The sequence below is a fragment of the Prorops nasuta genome, unplaced genomic scaffold, assembly GCF_024137725.1.
Source record: "Prorops nasuta isolate Cenicafe-Biocafe unplaced genomic scaffold, Cenicafe_Pnas_1.2 PNAS00050, whole genome shotgun sequence".
Classification (NCBI taxonomy): Eukaryota; Metazoa; Arthropoda; class Insecta; order Hymenoptera; family Bethylidae; genus Prorops; species Prorops nasuta.
In genome coordinates, this window is record NW_027116847.1 from 754268 (window position 1) to 776155 (window position 21888).

The 21888-nt window shown below is 41.5% G+C and overlaps 2 protein-coding genes across 2 annotated transcripts in view; both read left to right on the top strand.

Annotated features, from left to right (window-relative positions):
• LOC136784186 (GATA-binding factor A-like) overlaps positions 1-18736 on the top strand; it is a 45768-nt gene extending 27032 nt beyond the window's left edge. Inside the window, exons 2-6 of the mRNA XM_066744705.1 lie at positions 11976-12196; positions 12465-12724; positions 15384-15556; positions 15803-16082; positions 16381-18736. Of these exons, the coding sequence (XP_066600802.1) occupies positions 12003-12196; positions 12465-12724; positions 15384-15556; positions 15803-16082; positions 16381-16718 (1245 nt within the window). The 5' untranslated portion in view covers positions 11976-12002 and the 3' untranslated portion in view covers positions 16719-18736. The remainder of the gene's footprint in view (positions 1-11975; positions 12197-12464; positions 12725-15383; positions 15557-15802; positions 16083-16380) is intronic.
• An 872-nt stretch (positions 18737-19608) lies between these two features.
• LOC136784253 (uncharacterized) lies at positions 19609-21801 on the top strand. The gene is made up of 4 exons (XM_066744824.1): positions 19609-19669; positions 20181-20426; positions 20784-21080; positions 21575-21801. Exons 1-4 carry the CDS (start codon positions 19657-19659, stop codon positions 21799-21801), a joined length of 783 nt encoding a protein of 260 aa, XP_066600921.1. The 5' UTR covers positions 19609-19656.
• The last annotated feature ends 87 nt before the right edge of the window (positions 21802-21888 follow it).

A 21888-nucleotide genomic window follows, 5' to 3' on the forward strand; every position in this document is an offset into this window, starting at 1 on the left:
GAGAATGTTCACGAGCATGACCGACCGTTCATTTCATGTAAATAAGTAGGCGTAAGTAGGCAAACCGGGTAACGTGCGCGCGTGCGCGCGTGCGCCGCTTGATCCCGGTGCTTTCGGATCTCCATTAACCCTTCAACGCGAAACACGACCAGTTCACCGGTACACGACGATGCGAACTCGATCGGTATCCCGACTCGACTGTCCCCCGATCCGACTACGCCGACGACTACCGATCTATAATTAGAAACCTTCGTCTCGAGTCCCCCCCCCCCCCTCCCTCCTCTACTCCACTCTACCACTCTCACCGTCTCTATTCCACGGTGGATCGAGCTAGTGGAAGCCTAAACTTTTTGCTCCTTCCCTCTCTTCCACGAATAATCCGTGTATCCATACAATGAAGCTTCGATCCGTCCTTCCTGCAGAAAACTCAGTCCTTATTTACAAACAGAGCTCCCCTTTCACCGACGTATTTCACATTGGCAGGGTGCGTGCACTCTTGTTCGGAATACAAATACAACAAGTTTATTATCTCTTAATAAAGAAAGACGGACAAGTTGCCGAGCGATTTTTGTAATTTATCGGTGACTTTATTGGATGGTAATGTAATCATTTAGCTAGCCGAGCTACCGTGCCAGAGGCCTCGCTGAAAGATCAAGTTCCACTTGAGATAGGATCTGCAGATATAATCGATCGATCGAAAGAAATATCCAGACTGCTTAATCGTCGCTGCCATTAAGATGAAAATATTTGATCGTGTAAATAAAGGCTGAGAAGGTACACGGCTTATCGGATATAATTGAAAAGTAGATGTAACGCGCATAAGTAGGTAAACCGGGTGCGTCGCGGATCTTGGCCTAGAGGAATGTGCTTAGGTGTCACTAATATTATTACACGCGAATTAACGAGCCGTGTTCATTAGGAGGAGTCGACGCCGGAAGTCACGGGTAGTTTCCTTTCGAGAAGACCAAATCAAGCGAGACGATTCAAGGTGACTTTGCCGATCGAGTGGAGGAGTCCCGCTCAACGTTCCTTCCCTGTCTACGTCCATCAGCATTATATCCTGCATTTCTCGATCCAAGGATTTTCATCGAAACTCTCTAAACGCGCATCTTCCTTCCTTCGCCCCACCATAGTATGTGTGTGTAGTACGTATACAGTACAGCAGATCCGCAGGTGTACTTTATTAGATTACGCCTATTTCGTGGATACGATCAAAGCAAATTATATACTATATATGTATAGTAAAGCCGAGGAGTCGACGCAATTTTAATCCGAATTCTTCGAGCACAACTTCGCGTTGCACTATAGCCTGATATTCACGAGCGCGATCGACCGTTCCTTCTCGATACAGTAGGCGTATAAGTAGGCAAACCAGGTGTCGCCCTGCGCCTCTCGATGAGTTCACCGACGCACTCTACATCCTTTTAGCGCTCAATTCATTCCGAGAGATTTAGCCGGCTTCTAACCTCTATTTACAATTACGATTAAAAGTCACCGATAAAAAACACAACAATTTGGCTGGAACCACTTAAGTTATTGTTCTAAAGGGATCAGATGCACTTTTTCACTTTATTATCTTACACGGTATATGTGTATTCGTGTGCGTACGAAGGAAGCATCGAGGTACGCGTTTACTGTAATCGTTAGAGAGAACGAGAGAAAATTCTAGTTTTCCTTTGGCGCCAAGAGTCGTACGTTTTCATACTTACGAGAGGCTGTGCCGTTATCCGTATATGCACGATTGAGATCTCGTTCATTTCGTAGTCGCGCGAAAGGGTCTGGTGCGTAACTGAGAGACGCCGTTAAGCGTTGTGAAGAAGACCAGGCTGCGCGCTACACTCCAATATTTAACGCGAATCCCTTTTCAACGGAACACGCGTCCCATTCGGTGAAATTCTCCTCCTTCGCGCGCGTTCCTTCAACGGTACAATAATTGTTCGAGCGAATATCGTTTTTAGCGTGTGTAACATATCTTATAGGTTCGCTCAAAAATGGACGGTCGATATGGACGAAAATCGAGATAGAAACGTAATTGAGACAAAGTGACGTGAGAGGAAGGTCGTTGAAAGTATAGCGAGAAGCGGAAAGCATCAGCCTTGGAATGTCCTCCTAAGCGAGCAGCCAGCGCCCGATGGACGAGGCTCTTTGGCTCTGCGGTGATTTGGAAAGAAGAAAAAAAGAAGGAAAGTTGAAAGAGAGAACATTGTTTCAGCGTTCCATTCATGAAACGTAGGAGGCCTTTTTGGTTCCGTTGGCTCCGCTGGCCCTCTCGCCGGACGGCTTATACATATACAGCTACTTTTTAGAATGGTGTAGGGTACGTAGTAGAAGAAGGTGACTTCTTAGGTAGAGGGACCGCGCCTCGTGCAATGCTCAGCCCGACAAATTACTTAACGAACCCTGTCCTCAGGTTAAAGCCTTAACCCAACTTTTCCTCCCTGCTCCTACGCACCTCACTTAACCATTCGATTCACCACTACGTATACGATCAAACAGTTTTACACCGTCCAAGCGAATTACACTCATCGATGGAGCTGAAATATTTTCGCCACTCTAAAATTATTTAAATATACGTGATATATGTAAGGAAGCAAGAGGATTGTTATATTAGAGAAAAAGTTTTTATTTAGAAAGGCAGTGGAAATTTCAAGTAGGATGGTTTGAATAGAAGAATTTAACGAATACAATGATAGAAATTCTTCCTAGTTGGGGAAGCGATTATTTTGCATGTCGTTGTTAGAAAAATTATAGATAAAAAACATTAACTGTAAACATGGTTTTTCATATAACGTATCTCGATAAGTTTTACGATGCACACGTGTCATGGTAGAACGTGAAAATGACAGTGAAAATGCCTCGAGTTTTATGTAGGGGCGGTGATAAAGAAGAACGAGCTAGGTGACACGAATTTTTTGTTACTTTTCGCTATTTCGTTTAATGGCAAGCAGTCACGGCCAAAGCGCTCCGGATGTTCTCCTATCTGCTAGTTTTATTATCCACCAGCACGGTCTTCCCTGGCCATATTTTTAAGCGTTGACACACTTTTATCCTTCGCATATCTCTTCGCATTGTTGCACTTGGAGACTATAAAAGTGCTGATAAAATGGTCCTTTTTGCTCGCCGGCCGTTTTCAAAACGATGTAAATCTAAAAGGCTGGTCATACTCTCTCTCTCTCTCTCTCTTTCGAGAAAGAGAGAGAGAGAAGGAGAGCTCTCGCATCCTTTACCCTTTTAACTTACATAACTCTGTTTGCAGGAATATACAATACGTAGAGCATGCAGACGGAGCCCTATACGAAATTTCTTCGAAAAACAGTCTTTGTAAATTAAAGCAATTTGAGATGCACTCGCTTCATTTACAACGCATGCACCGTAAATCAAGAACGCGATGGGTCTGTGAGATAACGTCGAGATTTTCACAAATCTCACCGTTTCTTCAAAGAAATTCGAGTTTTGCGAAAGACTTCGAGTCTTGTGGAAGAATCGCGCATCAGCGGCTGCCCAATTTGCGCGAGATGCAGTGTGCGATAAGAAATTTTTGAAAGTGTAGGGGTGGAAGAAAGGGAGGAGGGGGGAGAGTATTGGTTGTTGTTTTTGATCGAAGCGCACATTTGCCATTAAATCAGACGTTGGTTATACGTACAGTATGCAGCAACAGCAGGAGCATAGCAATTAAGAGAGGAACGCTTCGGAAGTTTGTAAGGGGCGCACAATATATATATATATATATAAAAGAGGAGGGATTTCTTGGCGTTTGTGTGCTGTATTCTCGTTGCGACAGCAAGAGAGGATATCAAAGTCGCAGAAATTCTCACCGTGCAGGTAATACGAGTTTGTCCTCCTTCCTTTCCCTCCACCTCCACAGCTCTGTCTTTCCGTTGACGCGTCTTATCCGCGCGCGGCTTAAAAGCGAATAAATTTATTTCACGGAGATTTATACTAACGACGAAAGCGCCTCGCCTCGCCTCGCCTCGCCTCGCCTCGTTGCCGAGGGCATTCGCTTCCAATAAACACTTCCTAAGTAAGTCTTCGTCCATTAGGGAATGCCTATTCCTCCTATAACGCAAACTTATCCCGATAAAACTACCAGTCATCGTCACAGATTCTATCATCTCCACATTTTTCAAATCACAAGCTTCGAATAATCGCAATTACTATATATAACCATTCCAATCAAATCTCTTCTCGTAAATAACGCGTTCAACACCCATCGAGCCATATCTCTGCAATGAATGGAAATTTGCAACTGATCCGTGGAAAATTGTCAACCGAGGTAATCTCGTGGAAAACAAAAGATATTGATTCGTTAAATAAATCCTTATTATATATACATGCATGCATTCGCTATTAATGAAAATAGGACGACTGAGGCTTTTTGCAATATTTATCCGTAGAAAATTGTCAACGGAGGAAATCTTGCGATAAAAGTAATTTTATTTGTACGAATATACGAGTGCGGTGGCACTAGAAAAGACCACGTGGTTTCCAAGTGGAAGAACACGGAAGCCTTAGCACAATTGGCTAGGCAATGCGAGAGCTGGGACTGTACGTGTTAATTCACAAGTGTAAGTGCGCTCGCGTGCTCGTCCCTTTGTAAATATAAAGTCGTCCTGTCCGGAATAGTCCTCTCTTCGTGCTGGCAATTAACCGTTTCCCATTTACGCCAAGTTTTTTTATCCAAGTGCGAGCTCGTTAAGCCCGAACTCGAACCCGTTTTCAGCTAAAACGTGCGATTCTCGCGAATGCTAAGTGGAAACTTGCCGTGGAGGGTAAAAAGGGGCTGGGCTGGCTCGGTGATGCTGCATTCACGGTGTTGCTTCCATTAAACGCCGCGCGCTCGCTTCGCAAACGGATGAGCGAAGATTAGAAACAATATACGGATGATAAGAATATGGCTTTTTAACGCTTGATTTTTAGTCGCTAGGATGATCGATTAAAGTTACAATGATGCTGGCTAATTGTGCGACTGTAACGACTATCTTTATCGTCAATCGCGAATCTTTTCCCTCCCTGCGAGTCTCGGGCTGATGATGATACGAACGCGATATACAAACACACATATCGGAGGAGGCGCGTGCCCGAAACTGGACCGGAATAATCCTCCGAGGATCTTATCTCGCATTCGCATCGCTACTCTCCGGTTAAAGGAAGCATCGGGGACTCTGCTTTCCTTTCCTCCTTCGACTCCCCTCCCCCCCCCCCCCTCTCCCTCCCATCCCATTCTATCGCAGAACCAGCGAAATCGACAAAGGACTTTGATAGGATCGGAAAACACGAGACACGATCACCTTGACTGAGGTTTTTGGATCTAGAACTGGCTGCTCTCCAGAAAAAGATCGCGGGGGCGGGGACGGTCGAGGGGGTGAATAGAGCGCTAAAATTCCACTCTTTCGAGATATACGCCAAATTGCTTTTTTATTATCGTCCTTGCAATTAGCATAATGCTAGACTTTGCCGAAAATCGTGGTAGGTCCGCCGCTTGGTTGAATGTAGAGGGGAGAGGGGGCAGTTGATGGATATTTGTAATGGTGTAAAAAGGAAATTAAAGTTTCAAAATAATTTTGATTTTTTGTACCTTTATAATGATAATATTAGTAATGAAATTCTTATAAATTTTGCCTACACCATTGGAAATGTCGGTGGAGCTTAATTCTCCATTATTTTATTTTACTGCCGTTCTTCTTACCACACACATACATTATAAGCGCTGCGCATCTGCGTATATGAGAAACAGAATTGGAATGCGCCTCTGAGCCTTACCGCTTTTCTTTATTTTCTCTTTTCATTCTTATACAGTTATCGCTTCGTTATGCTTTTATTAATTTATCGAGACGCCGCTGCTTCAACTCGTACAACACCTTGGGTAATTGATTCAGTTACATTTCAGCTAACTTCGTACCATACTTTCCCCTGCAAAAATCTCTACTGCACTATAGCACAAAGGGAGCATTTCAATTATTCAATTTCCTGCAGCTGCAATACCTAGGAAAATACGTTTGGTTACATTTCAGCTAACTTCACTCTGTACTTCCTCTACCAAATATCTCTATTGACACTGTAATACGAATGGGACGATCGAATGCCAACATTGTATTAGAGTCGTCTCGTCTACAATAATTTTTCTGCAGTTGTACAATGTAAAACTTCCGTACAATATAATTTCTCATGTATGGGAAAAAACACTTGGTAAATGAATAAACAGTTACAACGTAAACGACATTTGTTTACTAGAAAATTCTTTACATATTCTCTCTATAAGAAGACTGCATATCCTATCAATCAATTTCTTTAGTTTTTAAGACAATATTATCGTAGAAGAAAGATCGAAGAAGAAATTCCAGACCAAAGTTCACGCTTAAAACGTCGCTTTTAAGAAATATTCTGAAGAAAAATCCTCCGGTTTTGTTACCCAAGAAGTATTTCTATTCCCTTATCTCAATGCTATATATAATATCCCCAAATAAAAAAATGAGGCATGTAATTGAATTAGCGTTGAGTATTGAAAAATTTCGATGGGATGCTCGCACGAGGTTCGGCAAGATCTGTGTTGTATGGATACAGTATATAGGTAAATGTATAGGTGGATATAATAAAGAAGGAGGAGAAATTGGTGATAAAAGAGTGATATAGTGATTTTTGCGTGGCGCGCGGAAAGAGTGGATAATGTCGACAGGTCGGCGAGCTATGAAAAATCGGAGGCTGCGCGGACACCTAAATGCAAAGCTGATGGGATTCCCGTGCACGTGCAGCGAGATGCTCCTCGGGTGTATTGGTGCACGGGAGTCGGTGTGCGACGGCTACAAGGAAACCCTTCTACGCTCTCGGCGCCGTGGCGCCTGCACTTTGCTATTGGTCGACCAGCTTAGCCCTCCAAAAGTACTCCACACCGATGCGAGACAGCGAGATCGACCCTCACACCCACAGCCTAAAATACCGCTACCAAAATTTATAACCATCCCGGAGATGAAGCTTTTACACCAGTTTTTCTTTTTCGCACTAAACATCATTTTCTCTCTGTACATTATATATAGAAAAATACGACGCGATTTTCGGAACGAGTGATTAAAAGATGTACATTGCATTTGGAATTTCCAGGGGGAATGGAGCCATTTTTCGTTATTATGCCGTTTATCCCGGCTATGAAACATGGAATAAACGAAAGGCTGGTTTAAACCGATATTAAGAAAATTATCTCAACTTGTAAAATATACACGTGAAACATAACATAATCTTCGTTTTCCTCAAACGATTTATTATTCGTTTAATAAAAATTTACTATTTTTAAACAAGTATTTATTTATTACAGCGCCTAATTACTACTCGTTTTATTTCATCTATACACTGTTTGGATTGATATCCATTATAGTACTCCTCTCCGCGGATGTATGCGTAACAATAAATGTATACTTTCTGTACTTTTATTCTCTTGTTTCAGCAAGACGTTATAAAAAATGCAACTAAATCCATTAATGTTTGCGTGGTCATCGTAACGTTTCGAAAGGATCGCCTCTTCCGATCACGCATCTTCGTAATGAGTTGGTTACGTTTGTTTGGTGGTATGCGTGACACGAGACGCGAAGCGGACGGAAGAAGAGATTGGCCGTCGGTTTCACGTGTAGAGAGGGAGGGGGAAGGAGAGCGAATAAGAAAAAAAGTTATTTCCATTAGTGCGTCGCCTCGGTTGCCTATCGAAACTGGTACACATATACACGAGACACACGGTACACGATGAGGACCGAGGGTGTCTTCGGCGCCCTCTCTGTCGCGATGTATCAATAAACCGGCCAGTCCGGGACTATCCGTATGTCCATTTCGTGTTCCCATCGTGGCATCGTCATCGAAACTGCGTAGGTCGCTCGCCGCGAGACGCGTCTCCGTCCAATCGCGTCGCGTCTCTCCTGCTCGAGTAAGTACGCACGGCCAGCGCCTGCGGCGCCGGGCGCCGGGTGTCGGATGCCGGCCCGACCGCGTCATCGCCCTCGTACATACTCCAGCTTCACTGCACGCGATCCCCTCGGCTCATTTTTACCGCTGACGCATCGTCATTCTTCAACTAATCCATCCACGCTTCCTCTCAATTCCCCCCCCCCCCCCCCCCCACCCTCCTTTACTCTATTTTTACTTTAAATATTCCAAATCTTGGGTTCACGCGTGCAATAAACTTTCTTCGCTCCCGAAATCATGCATTTTCATCGAAATAATTCAATATGGTCTCGTGACAGAAATTTTTTAATATTTTTCGGGTTTTTGAACAGTTTTCTTTAGTTGGATAGTTTTTTTTGTTTTTTTTTTTTCAATAATGGAGCCTCTCCGCAGAGATCGTTATTACACAGGATGTATACCTGAATACCTGAAGTGTATCCGTGCGGCTCCACTATTCCTGTCCAGTGTCGGGCACATTAAGCCCCCCCGAACGCAATGGAACCGATGAAACGTGTTTCCGGCGCCAACTGGCGCCAAAATCTCCCCTGACACAGCGATGTGCCACACCTTTCAACGCTAAACGTATAGAAATTCTCCTTCAATTGTATATATAGTCTCATTAAGAGAATTATTTAAACTTCTATGAATAAACAACCTGCGTTCGATCTACATTTGATTACATATTGCAGTAGGCAATAAACTATCTATTTGGTTAGTATTGTGTATGCGATAATTGTAGGTTTGGGAGATAACGAAAATGTTTTTTTGTTTCTCGTTGAAAGTAGCAAATCTGTTCACTCGTGCGCAAATATGTAATGGGGAACACAGGACTGGGCGACATTAATCGTGAAGGTGATAAATCGCGTTTGTCGAGCTGTGACCACCTTGTAAATCATGCGGGATTGGCGGAATAATTTGTAAGTAGCCACGACCATTAATGCTTATCGAGCTAATACTAATCTCACGGCGTAAATGATAATTTACGCTAATATTACAGTTGTAACTTTGTGGGAATTGGGGTGGGGCACGGATACAATAGGATACTCGTATATATACATTATACGTAATTACAGCGCTATTTTTATCGAAGATGTAATCAAGGTGTAATCAACGGATCACGCGGACGTGTTTAACGAGCTTCGCAAATTGCCGAGGCGCAAGTCCGATGAATCTATTAGCCCCGGCTACTTTACTTTACGACTTTGCGTATTTTCTTCGAGTAACTCTAAAACGATATAAATACTACCGTCACTTACGCTTTCATACTCTCGCGCGGCGCTCCTCACCACCGCCTTATCCATATTATCAAAATCACCCAATACCACTTCTCGCGTATTACTAATAATATTTTATCTCACTTACCAGCGATTCCCGCTTTATTTATAAGCGTTGCACAGTTTCATGTTCGTAAACCAAGTCCTCGACAACCTACATGCAGCAGTGAAAAAAGACAAATTTCAGAACCCTTTATTTTTTCTCAAACCCTAACTTATATTTTACAATATAATTTTTCGCTTGATTTGTTTAATTTTTAGAATCCGCCTTAGTGTCCGAAATGAGCTGTAAATTAGGGATGATCGAGCGTCCATCCGATATATAACATTGCAAGAGATTAATATTAACGTGTATATGTATATAGATAAATATAACCAATGACCGTGGCAAGATTCGAACCTTTAAAGCAATTGAAAATAAAGTTTAATTTCCAGAAATAATTCATTGAATTAATTGATAAAACGCGTGATGAATATAGGGAAGGATATTCCTTTGGTTGAAATTCCTTTTGGGTGATGTGCGGTAAGAGCGACAATAAGAGAGTTTGGATGAGTTTGATGCATCGAGGGATTTGGTAGACACGTGTAAGTGTGTGTAAGTGCGAATAGCTAGGCAGGAAAGTTTTGGTCCCGCCTACACGATGCTTATTCGTGGCCGCGATGGCCGCTATCACGCTATCTCCGGCTCTACGGCCGAAGTGGAGTCGGTGGAGTCAGCACACACTGGAGACCCAACTCACCCAACCTGGCCCCAACGTAGCCCCAACGACGCCCAACGAATCCCAACGAAACTCAACGAAGCCGTGTGGAAGGTGGAGACGCGGCTGCGCGTTCCTATCTCATTCTACCTCTCTCTCTCTCTCTCTCACTTTCCTTTCTTTCTCTCTATAACCCTTCCAGCTTCTTTTTTTCTCCGCATTTCGCTCGTTCCCTTTCATCCTATACCGCACCTTGGCCTCTCCTTGTATTCTTTCCCCCACCCTTCGCCCTCTCCCTTTCATTCTTTCTCCGCCCTTCATTCCACCCTCTTCTTCAACAGTATTTTAATTCTCATTTTTAACCACGTACCGTCGTAGAGTCTTTGTATTTTGAATATACATAGAAAAAATTTGTTTTTGTGCTGCATGTTTAATTAATAAATTTACGAATAATTGCAAGTTTCCCAATATAATATAAATATAATATCTCAGTTTGTATATTTGTACCATCAGACATTATAGCAAAAATCTCATCAAAATTAATATTTATTTTATCTGCTAGTGTATTGTATTAATTGTTACACAATTATCCTAAATTACCTTAATTTTCTCACTGTCATTACTTATTTGTAAAATGTACTATTATTGAACTTGTAATTTTACACTGGTTTCTTATACATGCAATATTTCTCATATTCCTATCACCGGCTATCAACCTCTTTTTCTCGCGCATGATATTCTTACGATTTCTTTAGAGAGTAAATTGTTCAGATATCAATAACATCACAATTCCATTTTTCTTTACTTATCTAATAGATCATCTATATCGTTTTTAACATGGTCGATTTTACTCTCGCGATTACTTCTCTTATCGTCGTAAAAATCATTCTCAGTTACGGTATGCATATAACGTAAAAAGCTTTTTACGTTGTGCGGATGGATTTTATAGCGATCATGCGAGTTAAATATATATATATATATAGACAATGGTGAGAAAAGATCATCGCAGACTTTGCTGGACACCGCAATACCGCTACTCGCGCGAAGCTCCGAGAAAATTCTGCACATTTTCATTCTTCCTCCTCGCCCTCTCTCTCTCTCTCTCTCTGGTTTTCTCGGCGGTTATCTGGCCTTGTAGGCAGGCCCTCCGCAGTTGGCGCTCGCGAGTCATACGTCGGACTCGACCATAAATTAGCCGCAGACTCGGGGGAGTGCAGGGCGCAGGTAGTCCTCGCAATTGAGAGCCTTCGGAGATTGACTCGACACTGGGTCCTGCGATACTCCTGATGCCCCGCCGCCACTCGCTGTTATATTCCCTATAACCAACCACGAATTCTCCTGCGACTATGGCGTCGCTGCGTATAGAGAATTTCTCTCAAAACGCTCTCTCAACAATGGAACGTGGGCGGTACATGGCAAATCCATACCAATAACAGAATCCTCCCAGCAAAAACCCATATATCGAATGGACAATATCGCGCAACTATATATACAATTGCGTTTAAGAGGAAAGAAAAATTGTGGAAAAAATCGTTATAAACTCGCGAGTTAATTCCATTTGGAAAGGACCGAGGTGATTTATTTTTCGATCGCGTCCAATTTTACGAGCGTTCCGTTCCGAGTAAAGCTTATATTGATAAAACGTGGCAATTGTCGGAGGGACGTTTTCTAGGCAGAATCTTCCAGTACAAAGTAAATCGTTTGGCTCTTTCGCACAGTGGAGTTTTCTTCTTCGCGCGTATATCTCGACTCACGTGGGCGGTCAACGTAGTTCTCGTCCTACGTCGTCGCGCAAGGAAACTTGTGGCCAAATGCACGCGCGCACATTTCCTTATCAAAGTGCTAAAGATGCCATTAGCATTATCCACCCCAAGACTTATTATTCCATCCACTCTATTATTAAAACAGGTATATACGCTGCAAAAATTCTCTCCTCGTTGCTCCATTACTACTTCCCTTTGATCGTTTATTCTCGTGTTTATAACGAGTCATGCTATATATATATATATATATATATAGACATATGGTTAAAAAAAGCAACGCGAGTATGACACGAATTTGTTTTCTTTTCTCTTTGCAGCCAATGCAGTGGTAGCTCTCGGGGAGAATGTTCCACGGGGGCGGAAGTGGCGGGTACGGCGCAGGTTCCGATTACCAGCAACAATCTCAGCAGCAACAACAACAGCAACACAGCCAGCAGCTCCAGACTCCTGTTTACGTTCCTTCCTCAAGAGCAGCGCTACCATCCGCAGCCACGGCGGCGCAATATCATACCTTTCCTGGCTCGGCCTCGCCAGCCTGGTAAGCATTATCCAAACAATCAACACTCAACTTTCATTCGGATCTCATTCGGTATATCAAACGTGGAAATGCTCCGCTTTACGGACGAATCGCGGTAAAGGACGCGACTATTTTTAAGTTTCGTTCTTCTCTCTGTAAATAAAACTATTTACGTTTCGGCGAGATTTCTTACATATTTCCACGTTTCATTTTCGCATTGTTCCGCTTGGTTGAATTGTCACCAAGGTCATTGGAATAAAAGGAAAATTGGTTTGGAAACTTTGATCAGGGAGAAGACAGCATCGTGGCAACATGGGGTGGAAAGCTACGCGGCTCACCACGCGTTAGCCGGACACGCGTCAGCCTCTGCGACGGGGATGGGTCCTCACGCGGGTCACGCACACCCTCACGCGGGCCATCCACACTCGGGCCACCCCCATTCCAGCCTCGCTGCCGCAGCCGCTGCGCCATTTTACGCGCAAAACGTGGCGATGATGTCCTCTTGGCGAGCATACGACAGCGCTGGATTTCAGCGGGCCTCTCCTTACGGTTTGTACACACACAAATCCATTTCTTATTATTTCATTCTTTTTACTTACCAATAATCGCTTTATTCATTTTCATCATTTTCTTTGATATACGTGAGTCTCCTCTTGCCCAACTTTCTTCTTGTACAATCCTGTAACTAAAAAAAAATTTTCAATAGATAAGAAGCTCCTGGGGACGCGAGACTTATTGGTTGTCTTACATTCGACTGGTTAGAACTGTTCTGGGCCACATATGTTTTCTTTCTCCCAGAATTCTTTAAAATTCCGTGCTAAAAGTTCATGACAGCAGAGTGAAATGAAAGGTTTTCTAGAACGAGAAAGATGAAATCTTTCTCGATGAGGTTAATAATAAAAAGAAAAAACTGAAAATTGGCAAACATTTTAAGCAGCAGGGAATTCAGGTTTCGAGAGCCAATTATAGGGGTTTTTTATACCATTTAAATGGATTTTTTTTCCGCAAAATATTCGGGATGCCTAATGGCTCGTGGCAGTTAAATCTGGAGGGACGGCAGCTCCTACGCAAACGTCGTCAAAAGTGGTGGGGTAAAAAGAAGAGAGGAGTATATAGCGTGCAATTTTTCCGAAAGATGAATTTAAGAAATATAGCTTTTGGGAGGGAGGTGGGGATGTAAGGAAAAGTTTGTTTATTTAGCTTTTCGCGTAGAAATTCAAGCATTGCCGGACGGCGTGACGCGCTGCCGTGCATCACGCGTGAAATTTTGATAAACGAAGAAAAAACTTATGCAAACTACCCGCACGTCGAGCGATAAGATACCAAGCCATGCAATTTCCTACGTATACCGATTAAGTTTATCGAACCCTCGAGCTATATCTCTAGCCTGCATGAGAGGGTGACCGCGTGGAATTTTCAGCCGGCCACTAAAACGATTCCCTCCATTTCTTCCTAGCCAAGCGCGCTTCTAAATCACCCAAACGAACCACTTTAGTTATTAAGAGGAAGGAACGATCATGAATGGCAAAGTGCACCAATGCAAATGCAAATATATAAGGAACTCTTGCGAGGAAACGGTGTCAACCTATAGCAAATTCCCTTGATAAATCACTCGAGTACAAAGTACGGAGGCTCTTCGAGCAATTGCATCATCCAAAAATACCGTTTTCCAAAATAAGCAACAATCCTGAATGGAATATATATATATATATATATATATATAGTGCGTCGATTGAAAAACAAATAGGAATTTTTTCGAGGAATAAACAGTGTCCAGGTTAGAAATTGCCGTGACAAACGATTAAAATACAATAAAAGTCTTCCAAAGTAAACTGTGATACTCAAAAATATCGTTTGTTAGTTTGTCAAATTGACTGCGAGCTTATCAGCAAGTTTATCGTAGACTGATTGATTACCCGCAACATTGTAACTGCACGTGCATTCCTAGCGGTCGATTAGATTCCCTCCGGGTGAAAACGGAAAGCTTTTGCAGTCACTTGCGCCGTTTACCTCAATCGACTCACGCTTCTGTTCTTCCCCTCTCTATCCTCTCGAAGCCTCGATAATATATACATTAACCATCGGTAGCTCAGGATAAATACACGTTGAAATACATTTTCTTATTCGCACGGAGTGAGGAAACTAGTACGAGCGACCACGATAATAACAGCTTAAGTTTTCTAACTATAAAGGTATTTATGTACCACACACATATATATATATATATATATGCATGGGAGTTTGAGCACAAAATTGTTTCAATCAGTGTAACACATATATATATATATATACAGCTTTAATTACTAATAACCTACCGATAAACTTTGTATACGTTTGTAATTTTGTTTATAAATTTATATATACAAAATAGTTATTTTACCAAAGAACGAGCTATAGTTTCAGTGGTAATCGTCAATTATAGGCACATGGAGTCACTTTGATTTTGAACGAAACAAAAAAGTACAGTATCTTGGACTTTGCCATTTTTTCGTTCTCTTTCTGCATGACCTTTTGCAATGTTTATACACCAGTAATTATTTCATAGTCGATACATCAACACATACGCGATTCCACGAAAATTTTTCAATGCTTTCATATACCGTCATCGGACGAATTGAAAATGTTCCGAGTAAAACCCAGCTCTTAACCGAGGTTCTCGCAGTTCTCGCTGACCCCGAAACCAACGTTGATGTGGAGCGTCGGGCCATGTGCATGGAATAAGTGATAGCGGCGCCTTTGACCAATCTACCCAAGCCCAAAATGACTCGAACCTCGAGTGCCCTGCAACTTAAATTCACGTCCAGACTTATAAAAAAAAAATCAACCCTCTCTCTAACAAAAAGTTTATAATTGATAGAGTTATAATTATCCTTATGGGATTTACATTCCGCAGAAAATGACAACAAAATTTCGTCGATGTTACATTTTTTATCATTTTTATCATCCAGTGTGTAAGGAAAGTGTAATATTCCCATATATACATATACAGCACATGCTTTGTTTTAAAAATACTCCTAAAACATTCTCGGGAGGGAGGGGGACAAATTTTTAATAGGTTGTCACGTTTTAGGAACATTTTTAAAGCTATGCGTGCCATATATGATTTGCTAGTTCTTGAGCAAAACAAAATAATCTTATTTTAATGAAAGTCTCATTGAGTTGACCATTCGAGTCGTTGATTAAAAAGCGTGAAAATTGATGGTTTCAGATACCGCAATGGATTTTCAATTTGGAGATGGACGCGAGTGCGTGAATTGTGGTGCAATATCGACGCCTCTCTGGAGAAGAGACGGCACTGGCCATTACCTCTGCAACGCATGTGGACTCTACCATAAGATAAATGGCATGAATCGTCCGCTCATCAAACCTTCCAAGCGCCTGGTAAGTTTATCCGCATGAACGCTCAAGCTGCTACCAGCCGCAATTAACTTTCTTTATTCTTATGCTGCTTCTCCACATGTAGATAATTTTTATTAAAATCAATAAAACAGAAAATCTCAATTGTTTGTCTCTCGATCGATATGTACAATGTATGGGGAATTGGTATAAAATTGGAAAATTTCGACGGCTGGTAGTAAAAGAAGGTGGAATAAAGTTGCACATCGGCGTTCGTTACAAATGGAACAGCTATCGGAATTTCAGACAGCAACGAGACGACTGGGTTTATGCTGCACGAATTGCGGTACGCGGACCACGACTCTCTGGAGGCGCAACAACGAGGGTGAGCCGGTTTGCAACGCCTGTGGACTCTACTTCAAGCTCCACGGAGTCAATCGACCCCCCGCCATGAGGAAGGACGGCATACAAACGCGGAAACGAAAACCTAAAAAAACGCCGGAACCGAACGCTAGGCCCTCCACTGCCGAGCATGAATCAGCGGCTTCTACAGCATCCTCCACGCCTACTGGTAAGGGAACAATTTTACCTCAAATCCAAATAGATCTAGATTGAAACGATTTCTCCCAAAGCATACTTTTCAAAAATGTCAAATCCTAATGAATCAACTGCTTACGCATACCAGCGCTTGGACGATATTGTCAGAAATGCTTTTAAAACGCATCTGGAATCAATTTGGCACGTTGGAATGTTTTAGAAAAGTTCTTACTATAGGTACAATCTCCCTATCACGTAGATTACCGAATAATTTGATTCGTGGATTTTTTCGCTATTTGGAGAAATGAGGGGAAACGACTATATACTTACAGATCTAAAGAGCAGTCAGCAGCAGCAGCAGCAGCAACAGCAGCAACACATGGAGGCCTCGAAGACAACGAGCTCGGTGTCGTCGGCGGACAGACCTGTGTACCTGGGGCACACGCCTCTATTGGCGTCTAGCAGCATCGCCAGTGTCCCGTCGGTCAAAACGGAACCTCGCAGTTGCGACGGCGTAGTTGGCCAGCCTTATTCCTATTACCAACATCCCCACCAACTTGGAATCCCCACCAGCGAGCATCAGCAGCAAACTTATTACGCCACACAAGAAGCTCCCTATCATCACCAGCACCACGTGACCGCTGCTGCCAAACTCCTCGCGTCCTCGTAATTCCTCCCCAATTGTCAATAGAAAGTTTCAGTGATTTTGCCTTGGAAGGAAAAAACTACGGATGCTTGAAAAAGCCTTTGGACCAGTACGAAAGAGAACTGTCCAACGCTTTTCAGCGATTGCTTTTACCAGCGATCAAATCGTGCAAGAAGCGAACTCTTTTCAGTTATACGCGTATACGGTTACCGAAGACACGCTTGAGTCGTTTCTACGAGAGTGAGAGAGATACTGCAGTATGTTTACTAGATTGGTTCACCTGTAAAAGTGAGATAGCGCGAATATGATGCTGAACCTGCGACACAGGATCGTATCAAAATGACGGTAATGGCGAGTTGATATGAGAAGAAATCGTTCATACTTGAAATTGTGAAGGGTGAGAGATATGCAGTATGTATAAATATATATATATATAGGTTTGTTGGCCTCTATAAGCGGGATTGTGCGAATATGCTGCTGAATCTATGACACACGATGATATCAAAATGCCGGTAATGGCAAGATACGATAAAGCTAATTGGCTGCTTGTAACGCATATCTTTATGACGATGTCACTATTTGTAACTGGCAATTAAATATGTGTTGAAAAGTGACGAATAGTGGAGGCGAAAGCAGAAAATTGCTCGAAACTATTCGTCTTGTAATAATATACGATTAACTCACGTTTTGCAAACTGGATCCCGACTAGTCAGCGACAGAAAACATGGATCCTGAAACTATTGTTATTATATAATATTGACAATCTTTGCTCGACAATTTGCTACTACTTCTTTCCTATAAAGAAATATGTGCGCCCTTAAATCTTTTCACTGTGTGGTGACTGCGTTCGAATTGTACAATAAAAAAGACTGATCCTGCATCGAAGAATCTCGACAGAAATATACTTTTATATCGTGTAACAATCGACCGGGGGTGGTCAGTGTTGACCCTTTACTCAAATGGGAAAGAAATGATAGACTTGTGGACGCTTAGGCTAACAATCTATCGTTATACTGCATCATTCAATTTTCAATTATACGCACTGCTACCGTGATAATTAGAATGCGCTGAAATTATAGGTTTGAGTGGCCTGACTTTGCGTTGTAACGTAATCGCGCGAGGCATTTTTCTTTTCAATACTCGCCATCGAGACACACACTGTACTTTGTCTTCTTCTTTTTACAGTGTAAAGAGATTTCGGACCACATCAACGTTGGATCCCGTTAAAAACTGTCGCAAAGTCGACTCGGGTGAGGATTTTTGTCTAATAATCGTAAAAGAGACGAAGGAAAACTAGAGCATTTAGATTAGTGGATTTTCAATATTTAAAATCATTGATAATTTTGGCGTATTTCAAGCGCGAGAGTTTTCACGACTGTAAATACTTCAAACTGTACATAATCGATCGACGTCTAAAACTAGTTTGATAAATTTCCTCGCGAGTGACAAATGCGCGCGGCACATAACGAGCTTCTCATCAAATATTTTTCGAGACCAGTTTTATTCGCTACTCGCGTCACACCCCTACAACAATGCACTACCCACTCATCCACCCTTTCCGCGTTAGCAGAGAACACTCGAAGATACATGTTTTAGTCAACGGATATCTCTGCTCGACTCATTATTATAAACTTAAGAAATTTCATAGTTTTGCAATAAATAATCAATTGTAGCGCTGCACTAAATGCTCGTGCGTTGGAAGTACTTAATTGTAAATAACCGTAATATATATATATATATATAAATGAAGTATTGCAGTGTTAGAATTATTTGATTTTCTCGTACTAAGACTAGATTCCACTGTGCGTGGCCAAAAGACGAATCACGAATTTACAGTTTTACCATGCAAGAATCGATGGATCGCGTAGAGACGTCGCGAGCGCGCGCGCGCGCGCGCGTCTTTCGGCCAAAAATAGTGGAGTCCACTTGAAGGACACTTAGTAATACTGTCGATTTATAGCAATAACTTTCATGTATGTAAGCAATCAAGATTTCTCTTGCAAGACGAAAAAATACAAGAAACAAAATAAAGTTTTTTTTATTCAATCTCCCTATAATTTATCGTTTATTTAACAAATCACCATGCTCCGTTATACTATTTTTTCTGCAGAATATTTTCTCACCAAGGATGGATTATGATTTTTTTCCATCGAGGTCAGTTTCCGATGACTTATTAGTGATTTATTAAACACCCCCGCTTGACGATGACAGGATCGCGTCCTTCGACTGGTCGGTAAATATTATTAGAGGTCGTTATGCCAGAGCGCAATGACGCTCGAATAACAAACGTCGCTTCCCACTTCACCCCAACTGGACAACCCCAACCCCTTCACCATATATATGCTACGTACGGCAGACTTCTCTGTTAGATTTCCTCCTCCGAACCGTTCAAGTCTAACTTTGTCCATCAAACTGATCGGACTTCCTAGTCTCCCTCAACTCCACCGTACTCGCATAAAAAGCATATAATATTACGAACAATTACATTTATTTATCACAATTTTTCAAGTGTTAGAGCCAAGTTAATTATTTTACTGGCGGAGTGTGGAAGAAAATTTACTAAAATGGGTATGAAATGGTATAGAGAAAAATTGAAATAGTGACAGAAATTAATTTTTCTCCGTATACAATAATTATATTGTAGGTAGAGCATTACCTACGCCAGTGGCTTGTAGGGTTTGCGGGGATCGTTCGTACGGGAAGCATTATGGAGTATATTGTTGCGATGGTTGTTCGTGCTTTTTTAAAAGATCCATTCGTCGCGGTGCTCTCTTCACGTGTATAAGTTGAGAAATATCCTATGCTTTATTTAAAAACTTTACTTCATTTATTCGTATATAGTTTCATACTCACTCTCTTCCTATTGCAATCCTTTTTAGCCACTAGAGGAACGTGCGCTATTGATAAAGCGAGAAGAAATTGGTGCCCTCATTGTCGTTTGAAAAAATGCTTTGAGGCTGGAATGAATACAGCAGGTTAGTCATACATTTTATTATTATTACAAGAAATTCTTTTATTGCATACAGACGCTTAATAATAATAGAACATAATTTAATATTTACATAACAGCTGGGTTATACCATACTGTTGGAATTGATAGATTTTTTAAATTTAATTATGGAGTTAAGCCATAATCTTTACTTGTCTCTGCGTAATTAACTACAGAAAACTCTTTTACAACTTTTTGTAACAAATAAATTACTTTATTTGTTATAAAACTATATTTACAGATGGTTTATTTGCGAGATAGATATAAGCCCGTGACGCTAGTTTTTTTATACGTGTGAACGCGGTAGACAAATAGGAAAGTCTGAGGGCGATGCAAACAATGGCGCGTGGCGTCCACGCGTCGTCAAGCGTTTCAGCACAGTCGCCAGGTTTAATTGACAGTCGACTTTACAATCACATTATTGACCACACCCCAAAACAGGATTTTCTCTTTTCTTTTTTTCCAATAAAATTTACACAAAGAATATAATTTTTAAGCTGTGCAGGAAGAGAGAGGTCCACGTAATAGGAACAAAGCTTCGTCCACATCGCGTACTTGGAATCGTACCTGGGAATCGAGACACACCTTCGAGAAGTTCGACTCTTCAGGGTCTTCGCTCGCTTGGAAAATTCAGTCCTTAAATTTGAATCGTCCTTTCACGAAATCCTTTTACGAACTTGGTGACCACCATCGATCTCTGGTCCCCTTGATCTTCGGTCAAACGCCAAAGTTGTTTGTTACAGGTGCGAATAATTCGATCGTCTTATAATACGCATGTATAGTCCGCTAGATAAAACAACCCAGACAATCAACTTGAAATTCTGCTTAACTTCGTAACCATAAGAAATGTATCGATTGTTTCTACGAGAAATTTTTGAAGGTTTTTTTTATTTAAAGTCAGAAAGCTATATAGTCTAGCACAAGACTTGATATCTTTTCTATATATATAGTTATATAAATGTAGAAAAATAAATAGAAGTTTGCGTCGACGGGCTGAATCATTTTATCAAGTGGAGACTACCTTGTATATATATATATTTTTTTTTACCTCAGAAACCCAATAATTTTTCGAACGATTCATGTTTACAATGCCATCGTAGGTGGAGGATCTGTCCAGTACGAAATTTCAGCGGAGATCTTCTTGGACGTGATTCGCGGTGCCCGACGGCACAGGGACTTCTCGAAGTTGGAGTTGGAAGAGCAGAATGCGATTCTGCGTCGCGCATGGTCCGCGATTTTTCTACTGCGAGCAGCTACTCTGCCAATCGACTTGGCCACCTTCCAAACCAGCAGCGAAACTTTCGCATGTTTAGCCAACGCACGCAATGCTCTTTCCAACCTGCGTCCAAACCTTGTCGAACTGTCCACCATAGAAACTTTCCTTCTCTGTAGACCCGGTAAGGCAATAATCTTCAGCGATCATATTCTTTTAAAATAACTGTGGGCCTCTTTTTTGATAAAACAAACAAAGTATTTCGCCCTAAAACTGTTTAAAAACTCTACAGAAATTTTACTGCTGCCACTAGACTCTAAAAAGAAGTCGGTAATTTTTTATCTCAAAAAATGGAACCCAAAAAATATTTTTCTTCCTGACTGGGATACTAAACGCCATTTTCTGCTTGGTTCCTCACCGAAAAAACCTTATTTGTTAATTTCTATCCAATTTTTAGCCTCGATCCTCTTATACAGTAGAAAATATTATTAACAATTAAAATTTATGTATATAAGCAAATAGAGAACAAAGTCCAGAATTTATAGTCTCGATTCAAAGAATTATTTATGCATTTTTATGTATTATTCATCGAAGGATAGATACAGAAATTTGATAGAAATTTTTAGCAATGAATTTCATTAAGATCGATAAAATGAAGCATTAAATTTTTAAACGCAGAGATAAGCAGAAGCGCAAAAGGATCACGTTTACTGTCAAATGCTAGAAATGCAGCAGCTGAGGATCTTGCCCGACACGTTCAGGGCGAAAAAGGACAACGTTTATTGGACTTGTTATTTCTCCTACCGATTTTAACGGAATGCTGTCCAAGAGAATTAGTCGCAGATCTATTCGCACCGATCATTGGAGATGCTAACCTTGATCGTGTTATCGCTTCTATTAAATAAATCCACATGAATCTTAAAGTCCCTTCCTGTTTACTGGTGTTGATAAGAACGCTTAATTAATCGAATAAAATAATTTAACGCTATACT

Excerpts from the sequence above, each read along its gene's own strand:
- LOC136784253 (XM_066744824.1), top strand. Across the intron at positions 20,427-20,783 it reads GCCAAAGTTGTTTGTTACAG|GTGGAGGATCTGTCCAGTAC; the intron begins GTGCGAATAATT and ends ATGCCATCGTAG. Across the intron at positions 21,081-21,574 it reads TTTCCTTCTCTGTAGACCCG|AGATAAGCAGAAGCGCAAAA; the intron begins GTAAGGCAATAA and ends TTTTAAACGCAG.